The 13,203-nt window shown below is 35.8% G+C and overlaps 1 protein-coding gene across 3 annotated transcripts in view; it reads left to right on the top strand.

The window, feature by feature from the left end:
• Window positions 1-13,203, top strand: part of ITGA1 (integrin subunit alpha 1) — a 75,210-nt gene that overhangs the window by 19,589 nt on the left and 42,418 nt on the right. For 2 of the 3 annotated variants that reach the window (XM_074812492.1, XM_074812493.1), the window contains exons 2-5: window positions 8,830-8,950; window positions 11,631-11,743; window positions 12,713-12,801; window positions 12,891-13,005. In XM_074812492.1, coding sequence (XP_074668593.1) covers window positions 8,830-8,950; window positions 11,631-11,743; window positions 12,713-12,801; window positions 12,891-13,005 — 438 coding nt within the window. The remainder of the gene's footprint in view (window positions 1-8,829; window positions 8,951-11,630; window positions 11,744-12,712; window positions 12,802-12,890; window positions 13,006-13,203) is intronic. The other variant, XM_074812495.1, reaches the window with a different exon arrangement.

A 13,203-nucleotide genomic window follows, 5' to 3' on the forward strand; every position in this document is an offset into this window, starting at 1 on the left:
GTTGTCTGGGACCAAAGGAAAAGATACATATTTGTAAACTTCCATCTTTTCCCTTCCACTGCACTTACTTCAGTTTCTTGGATCACAGCTGAATTGATATTAATTTTATAGACATAAAATATGAGCTATTGACTTTTAGCATGCATGTTGACTGCATATGCTTTTGCTGTGCTATATAAACATTGGCCTGGATTTAAGTTCTGTGGTGCTTTGGCTAGCTGGGTGTGAGAGGGTCATATCAGGATATTTGTACTTCCTTTTGGAGGATTTCTTCCCTTCTTGAAGCCTTGAGTGATTTGGTTGAGAGCAAGCCAATGATTATGCTCAGCATGAGGTGATGAGAGACAGGAGTTTGTAGCCATTGTGAAGTAAAGAAACGGAAAAAGTTGCTGCTTTTCAGAAAGCATTTATTGCCACCAAAGCATTTCCACTCTGATATTAGCCTTAAGACTGCTGACCTTTGCGAAAAATTACCCAACAATCCCTGAAAACAACTGGAGGGAAAAATTAATGAATAATGATACCAAGTCAGGAAGGAAAAAAAAAACCAGTTCTTTGTCCTGGTAGAGAGAGAGTAACCTGAGTTTTCAGCTAGGCATCATTTTTTGCGTCAGTTATGAGATTGTCACATTTCCCAGAATGTTCAAAAGGAGTTTCTAGCTTCCTGGGGTGTTTTATAGATGGGTGATTTTATGTCTAGACTGATCAGATAGACAGATTTTTGTGTGTGTGCTGTGGTTCACTTTCATTTAAAAGAAAATAGACTTTTTAATATCTAAATAACAGCATAGTGGCAATATATCCACCCTCAGAAGTACATTAATTTGTCTGCAGTGTTTGGCAGTTTTCTCTGATTTTTTTGACAGAATATTTTTATTTTTCAAAGATAGCTTGCTAGCTGACAAGGGAAAACACAAGTACAAAGCATGGATTCAAAAGAAACTTAAAAATAAGTACACTATGGCATTTGCAATTCACATTTGAACACTGACAGGTAGTAATTTCCTCCAACTCACAGGATTCGTCAGTGTGATGGGTATTCAGTGCTTTCTTTTTCCTTAATCCTATATTAATATACTGAAATTATAAAAGGTGTATGCCATGTTGCATAATGATAAAAGTCACCAGTCTCTTCTCAAAATAAACCTCCTTTGGGTAGAGAATAGGCATGACACTTACAGTTGAGCACATATTACAGTAACATCTGTCCCACAGAATTTGATGTGTTTCTACAGGCTTGCACATGTTTTTCTCATGAGCTTCAACTCTGATGTAAAATACATCTCTGATTCAAAGATGCATTTAAGTTAACTATTAACCATAATAGTGTGCTGCTGTGTAAAGATGGTCATACTTCTTTTTTTAACAGGGTAGTGATGGGTAGAACTTTTTAACCAGTTGTGCTATCTATTGCACAATCCAGCTATACTTTTGGATTGAATCATAGGCATAATGTTGAAGGAACTATTACTTGAAGTGATTTATGTGATTACATAAGATAGAAAAGGTATGGGAGCTACTTGCTTAAGAATGAAAAAAAGATTGTGTTCACTTCCTCCCATTAAGTGTTACAGAATTTAATTTCTTAGTAAATCTGAAAAGAATACTTAGAAATATTTAGGAATTATTTCACATGATAAGAATAATAACACTTTGGATACACAATTAACATCACACTTGTTTAAAAGAAACAGTAAGATTCTTAGTGGATTTTCTTGGCCTTTCATTTAGCCTAAGAGCAATAAAATTGGAAATATGTGAAGTATGCCAGTTAGTGTAAGAAAAACAGTCCAGCTAACAGTGTGAAGTCAAATAAAAAATCACTATGGAGGAAGTGTCTTTGGGACTCACTAAGGGTTTTAATATGTGTTTCCTGCAGCAGTAGCTGTACCTGGCTTACAGTGCTGGTTTCAGTAGGGCTACACAGTAGAAATCTTATGACAGCAGGACATCAGCCTGCAAAACTGGGCTTCAGCATAATTGAGCGAGTAGAAAACCAACTGAAACATCATACTTGACTCTTCCTATCAACCCAGAGGAATTTTGTGCAGAGAAGACCCTACAGGTCCATGAGCAGTTTTGGAGGGTATTGTGAAGAACACATTTTTCTTTAGGTTAAAGAGTCCTTGTTTATTCACTTTTTGCATGAAATTAATCTCTTGCTCCTTTTAAGCTTCTGGGGTTTATTTCAGAAAATAGCATACACATTCATTTTAACAATGCTTTCTGTGTGAAATCTGAATCAATTATAGATGACTATAAATATCTTCTGTCTCAAAAAAAAAAAAAAAAGGTCAAGAGATTAAGGGTCCTGGGTGTTTATAGATAAAGCTAGATGTTAGGAAACAAAAGTTAGAGTGGGATGTTCAGGAGGAAGTGGTCTTTGATAGCAAAGGAGAATGGACCTAGAGGGGAACACAAAGATTGTAGGGATTTGAATGGAATTAATTGTTGATTGAAGAACTACATCCAAAAGTTGGACTGCACATCACTGGACACAACTGAAACATCTTCTAGGAGTTACCCTTCCATCAAGCTGCTAAATTTGCTAAGCCTCTGTACATCTGAACAAGCTTCGTAGCTGACCTCACAAAGTTTTCTGTATGTGACTGCGTATTTCCTTTTCCCCTTCTTGAGAAACTGCAAACTACTAAGAATTTTGCTGATGAGAGGACTGCTTTCCAAACTTTAAACAGTTTTATTCTGATGACTGTCACCGAGTGGTACATGTATTCCTGGTCTCTGCTATTGTATTTCAAAAAGTTTTGCCTTTGCACTGTGTTATTCAAGACCACATTACAAAGCATTGATTCAGTATATTTTCAGGCTTGACACCACATTATAAAGCTATTTTCCAGTACAAATTATTCAGTACAAAACCAGCAAAGGAAGCATTATTTATGGGTTGTACAAAGCATTTAATTGGTTTTGAAAAGTATGTGGCTACTGAATCTGGAACCACTTTCAAATATATATTTCTTGGTCTCTTGGGGATATTTATCTACTTCTAATAAGAAGCCTTTTTTTTAATTATTTGGTCTCATTCCAGAAAGTCAGTCTTTTGCTCTTCAAAGGTTAAAGATTAAAGTAAAAATGCCGGAGGCAAAATTACACAAAGGTTCTTTTGTAGCCTTGAAAAATAAAAGGCTTGATTTAAGGGATACTGAAAAAGTTTCAGAAGTTGAAACTTTTTTCTTAATATACAGCTTTATTTGAAATACTGATATTTAGCCAGCCAGAACTGAATGCAGCAGGAACTCCAACTACAGCCTTCTTGGCCTTCCACAATAAGGCCAGAGCACTGTGGCCCCTGAGCTCACAGATGGCAATTGTACCATGCCATGGTTATTTTCTTCCACTTGGGATGCCTGTGACTAAATCTCTTTTTCGTAAGACAAGACTGTATAATTCTGCAGTGACATTATCGCACATGAAGCAAAAAATAAAATGTGAAGATTCTCTTATTTGCTGGTCCAGCAAGAATCAACTTTTGTGTGTTTGAGCTTTTTAGCATTTTAAGTTATGTCTTTGCAAGCAGATCCGTGTTTAATCTTCCCTTGCTACCAGCCAGAGGTAGTCCAGCCCTGAACCCAAATCCATGGTGTTGTGTTGATTCAGCTAAAAGATCCAGCTTTCAGGAGGTTTTATCTGCTGAGGCTCAGTGCTGCACTTTTTGAGGAACACAGTCTGTTCTCTACTACTGGCTTGATTCCAGCTAGCTGAGGGCAGCAGCACAGGCTTGCACATGCCAACACACAGTGGTATCAGTTTCCTCAAGTGAAAGAGTTTTCTAATTGCAGAGGGTGGTATTATTTGCCACCATTTTGAAAATAAGCTTTTGTGGGAGGCCAAGCCAGTGCTCCCAGTCCTGCTTCCCTCACTGAGTAACTGTCACCAGCATCCCAATTGCTTCCTTTCATGCTGTTTGCTCTGTATGTTTTTTCTAAGATCACAACAGAAACAGGTAGTCTTTCACAATATCAGCATAAAATACTTCTAAAGGCAATCAAGTTTTGCCTTATAAACTAGGACATCCTTCCTAGTATCACTTAGCTTTCAGTACATTTTGATCAGATGCACTGTTCTGTGTTGCTGTATTGTACTCCAGTGCTATTCGCAGATCTTTAAAATATCCTTACATCATTGGTTGTAATATGTGCTGTATAAGACATTAAAGCAATATTATTTTTTAATTTATTTTATTTTTGCATGAGGTCCAGGTATATGAGAACTCCATAAAACATTTTAATCTTATTTTAATCTTCAGTTTAGATTTCTCTATTCTCTTTTATTTTCCAGGATGGAAGCAGTCTGGGATTTCTTTTTTGCTAGTAATTTCTTTTGTTTCCCAACATTTCTCAGTTGTGCATACATTTGCAAGACATTTCTACTTGTTTTGTCGTCCTTCTTGATTGCACTTAGACCTGCTTTGTTTCAGTCTCTTCTTGCAAAATACAGAGGAATTGATAAAGTCAACTGAAATGCTATAGCAGTAAGTGTGAAATGGAACAAAAATAACACTTTGACCACACACTGGTGGGGAGAAGTAGTGTGCAGCCAACACGTAAGCCCTGTTCAATGCAAAGTGCAAATTTGTCCTTTCCCATTTTTGCAAAAAACATTTCTATTTCTCAGAATAACCACCATTTATAGAGGATGCAATTGTTATTTGCTACAGACCGTACACAGATAAAATATCCTAACTGAATTTACTCTCTTCTCTTGGCTAAATCAGTCTTCATGATGTCATTTATTGTGGGTGATTTGTGGTGATCTATTTTTTATCAGTAAAAAGCCAGGTGTTAGGCTTTGTTCTACAGTTCGGGTTATGTTTATATCCATCTGTTCTAGGAAAATGAGAGTGTCTATTCTGCAGTTCTTTGAAAAGGTTAGAGTGGCCAGGCGACATTCACTTGGATAAGTGCCAGGGAAGTCTAGTTTTGCACAGTTTAGAGGCAGAACAACCAGACAGACAGCACAAACGTTTGGTTAATAGATCTCATTAAATAAAACAGAAAAAAAAATTTTGGTGGCTACTGGACAAGTATGAGCTACTACTCTAGGTTTGTAATAGAAATAATATTTGGGTTGTTGTCCTGGTGACTGAGTGTTAACCTTTCACATATAGGTACAAACTGTGCTGAGCAAAGAATGCCACATGCATCAGCTAGTGTTCTCATCAGTTTCAGTCAGTAGTGAGAGAGATGTTGTCCCAGGTTTTCTACAGTGCCTCGTTTCTTGGAGAACATGAAGTTAATAGATGGAACTTCAGCTTTATCCTTTGATAAACATTTTTATTCTGCATTTCAAATTTGTATTTTTAGTCATTCTGTTAACACAACATGAAATAATTCAAAATCTTAATTTACCTACATTAATTGTGATTAAATATATGGTCAAGTACTACGTACCTTACAAAAAAATGGGGTTTTTCTCATTAATCGCCATAACTCTCAAAAGAATCCTCTTCAACTTTCCTGTAGCTCTTCTTTTTCCATTGCTTCTGCCAATAGTCTTTTTAATTCATATACACAAGTTCGCCAGAAACAGATGAGAATGCATGCATCTTAGACAGAAACTGGAAGTTTGGAAGAATGCAAACTAGATATTGTTATTAATATAAAGGATTGTTTTCACAGTCACAATCAGTGATATTTTTAAATATTCTGAATAGTCAGCTCATGTAAAATGTTCTTTGTACTGTGAAATGAAACAAAATGTGAAAGCTAGGCTGCCATAAATCAGTAGATTTTATACTGTTAATTAACAGTATAATGTGGGTCACTGTAAACTCCATTCCATTTATCATCTGCAGATTTGAACGCATCTTTGACTAGTAAGATTTTCTTTTACAGAATCTGTGGAAAATGTAGTAAGATACCATTAAATCTATTAATTTTAAGTTAATCTTACACGGCTTATCATGACCCTTTTATTCAAAAATATTATGCTCATGTTTCATAGGACATGGAAACCACAGGAGGTCATGTAATACATTTGCATGTTAAAATATGCCGCAGAGTTTGTGTATGAAGTCAAACCAAAGCATCTGATTTCTGGCTAAGATAGAATGGGAAGAGGAGAGAGCTAAAGGATAGCCATACTGGATCAAATCAAGACTGTGTTTTGTCCAGTATCATGTCTGCAGGAGTACATGTAAGCCAGTAGCTAAAGACAAAAAAATAACTGAGCAAGCATATATAATATGCCTCTTCCAATTTCTGAATATTTCCAGCTGAGGGGATTTCCTAAACCAGATGTGTGTTCTGTATGGTTTGTAACCTGGAGTGGATTTGTCTTCCTCAGTTACCCATTGAATATATATAACATTTAGCATACAAAACATCCTTTGTCAACAAGGTCTGCATGTCTATTCCCTCCTTGTGGAGTCACCTTCTTTTTATTTCTGACTATTCTGGCCCATCTAGCTTCTTTTGACTCCTCCAGCTTTATTTGTTAGAAGATGATTCTAATTTGACCTCACTCAGAAGCACGAGGATTTGGGGAGTTAGTAGCAAATAGGTGTCATTTTTTTATTCCTCTTCTAGTCTTCTTATTTTAGCATTTCACATTTTCAAACTTTCTGTGATAGCTATGAGGATTAGAAGTGTATTTGTTAAAATATCACATAACAGATTCAGGAAACTTTAAGACCATTTACTATGGTGAATACACAGTAAAAATCACGGTAGTTGTCAATACTGCATCATTGTGAAGAAATTCCCTGTCTATCAGCAGATGCTGGACTGATGATGGAGTACACAGTGATGGAGTATACAGAGCACAGAGTAACTTTCAGTAGCTTTAGGAGAAGAGAAGAGCTGGAATCTGTGGCCTTTAATATTTCATATCATAATATGTTTTAAATATCATCATAAGGTGAGCAAGGGGGAAAAACATTTCTTTGAGCACCGCTAGAAGGATGTTTTGTCCATCTTATTCAGGGGCTAAAGTGAACAGACTTCTGGAGATCTTTGAGAGGCAAGTCAACATGGATAGATTTTACATCTACCATCTGCAACTAAACAATGAACTTAGACACTTACTTTAGCAGATGATCTCATTAGAACCATTTCATTGTCTAGGAGGTAGGTTGGGAGTCTAAATTACATGGTCTGAATCCCACACATGATGTCAAAAATAATAATAACAATTGCTTTCACTCTGAAATTTAACAAAATATTTGAATCAGTGATTACTGAATTTTTAAAAATCGATTTTCTTTATTTTAATTATGCTTTGATGACTGAGAGTGAGGAAGGAAAACAGTTATTGCACATGAGCAGGCATAGCAGAGTTTCTTTAAACATAAGTGTTTAAGGAAGACAAAAGATGCATGGATTTCTTTTCTGACAAATTATTTCCCATCTGACTGTCAGCCATGAATTTTTCCTTATCACTTGCAATGGATCTTTTCTGAAGAATGAAAATAAACTCTGTTTTAGTTTGTTCACTTCTTTATATTTCCTGACTCTGACTACAGGAAGAAAAACTAAAATAACACAAATGAAACTTCCTTTTTTTGCTGTCCAGTGAAACTGGAAATACCTCCTGAGTGATAAATAGTCTTCTGTGATAATTTTTCTGCATTAAGCAGGAAATAAGATGCTGAGAGAGATGGATTAGTATTGACCACTTGGGAGCTTAGTTATAGGAACAAAATTTCTGTGAGAGTATCATTGTCTCAATGGTGAATATCACAGATGTATTTTAGTAACTGGACATTATTTAGATGCTTTGACATGCAGCATTATGAATTTGGGTATTTTTATGTAACTGTCAAATGTCAGCAAATGATCATGAAATGCTTTTTTGAAAGGAAATGAAAGTTGTGTACAATTGTCTTTTTAAGTAGTCTTGATCTACAAATTCAACTAATTTTTGACTCTTGTGAATTAAATACACAGCTCTGCAGCAGCAGAGCCAGTGGTTGCTTTTGAAACTGATTTCAACAGAACAAAGATGGCAGAGATGACTATAAGAAATAAAAAAATAATGAAAATATAAATAGCCTTATTTTTATATATGAATAGTAATTTTGGCTTCTTAATGAGGTGGGTTTTGGTTATAACTTCAAGCTGGAGTTTTCACCCAGGTCATTTTTCTGAAACTTGCTATACAGTTATATTTTTACAGTATTTTTCCTGATGATGATCACTGAGCTTTAGGGTATGGGAGATCAGTCTGAAGAAGTATTTGCTCTCATGACTGATCTCATCATAGTCCAACACCACCATTGTAGAGCAGCTTTTCCTAAGTGGGTAAATGTTGGATTCCTGCAAACAGAATTAAGAGAAAACGATATGCTTTTTTTTTCTGTAATATAGATTAAAAGTAAATACATCTGAAAGCTTTTCCTCATTCTTTTCCCATCTGTGTCTTCTGCAAACAGGTGAAAAATTAGTTAATTCTCAAATTAATGAAAACTTGGAAACTACTACCTTGAATGAGGGAAGGAACATTTTGTGTAAAAGTCTTACATTAGTAATGCATTGAGCTAAGAGGAGTAAAAATAACTAAAAAGTTACTTTATTTACTATTGAAGGTAATAGTATTTTACTTAGTTATTTGAATTGTGATTTACAAATGAGTGATGGACATGCAGAATAGGTTTTAGGTACAGAAGTCCAGTTACTAACATCTCTGAATTTAGCTCTGTATATATGTGTGAGGAAGTCTGTTTTAGATCTCTTACCAGCTGTGATAAATATGTCCAAAATGCCACTTTCAAACCCTGTCTTATACCCTCATTAAGACACAATTGAGCCTTGATTTCTTAAAAGTCTCGGGGTTTATCTGTATTGCTACATATTACTTTTTTTTTTAAAGCTCTCTTTTACCTCGTTGGCTCTTCCAATGTTGATGTGAAAAATGCAATGACCTTCAGTGGCTCTCTGGAAGACATGTTCGGGTACACAGTGCAACAGTATGAAAATGAGGAAGGGAAATGGTAAGCTCTTTTTCTTTTCTTAATTGAACACTCCAAATTATCAGCTATTCAATGACTCAGGTGCTATTTGTAAGTATGCCTGATACGTATGAGTCAGATTCTGTCAGTTGTATTTCTTAAACTAATGCACAGTCCCAAAGAAACCTGGAAAGATTGGGAGACTGAAAGATCCAAATTTGTATCTACGTTTAGTTCCTCAAAGACATAAATTAGTTTACAAAGTGGATAAATTCCCTCGTTGATGGAGCTGAGAACGTTTTGTGTTAAGCCTGAGCCTCTTTTTTCCATTTATCAAATAAAACTATTATTTATCTTTTCTTTGTGTTAACGTATTGGCAGTGAAATTGCTCCTGGTTTACCTAACTAATTTGTATTACATATTTTTTTCTAAAGTTTTTCATCAGTGGTTGTCTGAACTGAGTTTTTTAACTAGTGGGAAGATTTCCCTGTCAAAACATTTATTAGTACAGTACTCCACCTTCCCTTTTGAAGGGCTAATTATGCTTTGCAATTGGTAATATAGTCACATTTGGAACTTGGAGTCTTCTTAACCTGTCTTTTCCTTATTGTTTTCCTGAATTAGAAGTTGCATTTTGGCGTGCTTAGTGGTATCATTGCTTCTTGGTCTTTTGAAAAACACCTGCTCATGCTTTTCCCTTGTAAAAACAAACTTCACAGGGTAACCACTGGGTTGGTGGACTGAAATAATGATTGGATGGTAAAAGTTCTGGGAATCCTGAGATCTCTGTCATTATTTGCAGATTGCTCTGGTTTTCCGAGAGCTTTGCTAGTAATTTGACATTCTTGGTAAACCCAGGGACTCCTGTGGGCAGCCTGGGACAACAGGCACATAGCTGCATGACAGCCAGGTCAGACTGTTCTGCAGCGCCCGAGCAAACCCCCCTGCAAGCACAGGGACTGTTTGACTCCAATTCTGTCCACCGCTGCAGCACAGTGTTCACTAGCCATAGAGGATGTTCAGAGAAATAAAATTGCAGAATCTGCTTTTGAAAATGCTGGCTCTTGATTGCCCAGGTTGTAGGATGTTTAAATATACATCTGCATGAGGGTCATGGGAGAATAATAATGACCTTCTCTGAGCTAATTTAGACCTTCAGGACATGGTATCCATTCTAGGAGCTGGGTTTTGCAGAGTAAGCTGTATTGTTGTAAACTGTCCTGAAACCTTTCAAGAGCAAAATATAATATGAGCTGGAAATAGCGACTCTTCCAGTAGCTGAAGGAAGACAGGAATCTAAACTAGTGTGCTAGATCTGAACATCTCTGAAATTAAACTCCAGAGCTGCTGTTAAATTGTCAAGCTTTCAAGTTGCTTTCAGAATAGCAACATCCAGAGCAGGAAATCTGTAGATTGACAGTTAAATATACAAAGCAGCCTTGTGATACTTTTTGTCAACTGCTATAATGCTGCCTAGATACCACAGATAGAGCTTTTCAGCAACACATGTTCTGTGAACCTGACTGCTGCTGTTTCTCAAGAGAGTTTGGGTCCCCTAAAAAAATCTCCTGTGCAAAAAGACAAAATAGCCTTTCGGACCACTTCTTAATTTATTAGTAATGAAAAAATCTTAATGGATCACAATGAGCTATTCCAATAACGCTTTTTTTAGAAGCTGGATTGTGTACTGGGTTTAAGTTCTCCTTTCTGTCTTTTTTTAATCCGTAGGCTACATTTTACATGTTATGTCATTCTATTCAAATGTCTTCTGCCTGGATGCATGAATTTATTATTAAGGTTGAAATGGTTCTCTCGGTAACCCTTCACAATCTTCTAATTGTCCAGGTGCAAATCTTTCTGAACTATTAGTATTAATGGCAGGATTTCTGTTTCAGAGTGTGCTGTGAATTCTGATTTAATTCAAGTTATTCCTTACACAATTAATGGAGCCAGTTGTTATCTGCTGAGTAATGCTGGGCTATTTAGTGTAGCTAATGAAGATGTGAGAACAAAAAGAGTGTCCATCTCTAAACAACGTTTCCTGCTGTAAACTGGATTTAGGAGTGGATGCTAATTTGTGGTGCTTACAAAATACTGTATGAGAATAGTGATTTTTGATCACACCAAATTTTGAAAAAAAAAATTGCACAGGATAAAAATCCTTCACATTTTAAAAATTTGAAATTTCTTTTAATAAACCTTTTAATAACATTATTTTTTATTATGAAAGGAAGATGATGTATTTTTCACTGCTGGTTCACGTTACTTAAGAATGAATTCTTCAGGGTGCTTATGAGCCTCTCCTTTGGCATTTGGTCTCTCAGCATTGAAAATATATTTTCTTCTAAAATATATTAAAGATCAAGGAGATATTAAATAAAACATGTATTTCCTTCTGTATTACTTTGAATACTTGTCATCCACCCACGAATATTGCTTTTGTTTTCCACTGGAATTTTTTAAAATGTTATTCTATTGTGTAATGGTATTCTATTGTATTTGGTATATAGGCACATTCTCTTTCTGTGTCCTTAATAAAGAGGAGACAGAATGGCTGCTTTTGCTTGTATCTGAACTAGCATAACAGTTACATCTCTTGCTCTCCATCTTGTACTCCTAGTATGGAACTTGCTGCAGCTGTGCTCTCTCTGTAAGTTTTATTTGCTGACTTTCATGCCTTTTAAGAAGGAAGAAATTTCAGGTAACTTATTTCATTTGCAGGGTACTTATTGGTTCACCGTTAGTTGGCCAACCTGAGAAAAGAACAGGAGATGTATACAAATGTCCTGTAGGAAGGGACAGCCAATCACCCTGCATAAAACTGAACTTACCAGGTATGAAAGAAAATAAAGCTATGTCACATGGAGGAATAATAGAGGTCAGATCTTAGGAGATTTAGCTAGTAAATATGCATTAGAAATGTTTCGATAGAGAAAAGTTACTTAGGACTTCAGAGTTAAATGTGAAGGAAGTTGTGTTTGTAACATCAAAAATAATTTTATTTTAAAGCTTCACATTGTCCTATGGAAAACATGCTCATGATTTTAGAATAGGCATTTGGCTGTTATCAAAACTTTATTATGACTGGCATTAACTGACCGTGCTTGGCAATCCTGGCCATGGAGCCAGGAAGGCCATGGAGCATAGATTCATGGATTAGCCTTTCCAAAGCTCTCTAAAGCCAACAAGAGCCTTCATAATGCCATCAGTAGTATTCTGATGAGAACATAACTAGCCAGAACCAGGCTGATGCATCTTAATATGTTACAGATAAATATTAATCATTTTCTTGCTCATGTCAAGAGATATGTGATGTAGACAGGAAGAGAGTTCCTGCTAATATGAATTTCACTAAATACACATGTCATGGTATTTTTTGTCTCCTCTTTTCCCTTGAAAACCTAAATGTCAGTAATGTAGCATAACAGTAACAAATATAAAAGCTGTTAAGTCATTTATAGCAGGACGGTGTAAAAAATACTCGTTTTCTAATTAGCAAAACTCTATGAATAGTAATCTCTTGCTTTCATTGTGCTGTTATTTTTACTTCTTTTCTTTTCTGCGGTTCAAGAAAACTATTTGAGACAGCAACCCAGACAAATTTTCTGGGATAAAAGCCAGTCTCAGAAATTTTTCTTGATTGTTGCAATTGAAGAAGGAGGAGGAAGGGTGCTAAAATATTTGATGAAACCAATGTCAGTCTGGGTTTTATTTTAGAAGCTGGAAGCTCCATGCTAGGGAATATATACTTTAACATTTTATTTCCATGTTCCCAAATACTTAACATTTTAATCTATTTATAGCTTCTACTTCAGTTCCTAACATCGTGGAAGTAAAAGAAAACATGACTCTTGGAACAACCTTAGTGACTAACCCAAAAGGAGGCTTTCTGGTAAGAAAGGACTTTTTGCCAATTTTAAAACTCTGTTTTTTCCTCAGGTATCATAACAAAAACATTTCACCCTTTTTCATCTTTTAAAGGCATGTGGACCACTTTATGCTTATAAATGTGGACGTTTGCATTACACAACTGGAGTTTGCTCTAATGTCAGCTCCACTTTTGAAACCATTGAGGCAATTGCTCCATCTGTGCAAGGTATGCATGCCACAGAAATTCTCTTGTGTGTGTGAAAATACGAATTGCCAAAGACAAATGTATACACATAGGCATACCAAAAAATGTGAACTGCTTAACTTAGCTACCAGCATTACCATGTTAAGTAAATGTTTTCATTGTCCGTATATAACCTAAATTCTTGCTACTTTTGGAATTTATCTCAGTATAAACAATCAT

Source organism: Strix aluco, chromosome Z (assembly GCF_031877795.1).
Source record: "Strix aluco isolate bStrAlu1 chromosome Z, bStrAlu1.hap1, whole genome shotgun sequence".
Classification (NCBI taxonomy): domain Eukaryota; kingdom Metazoa; phylum Chordata; class Aves; order Strigiformes; family Strigidae; genus Strix; species Strix aluco.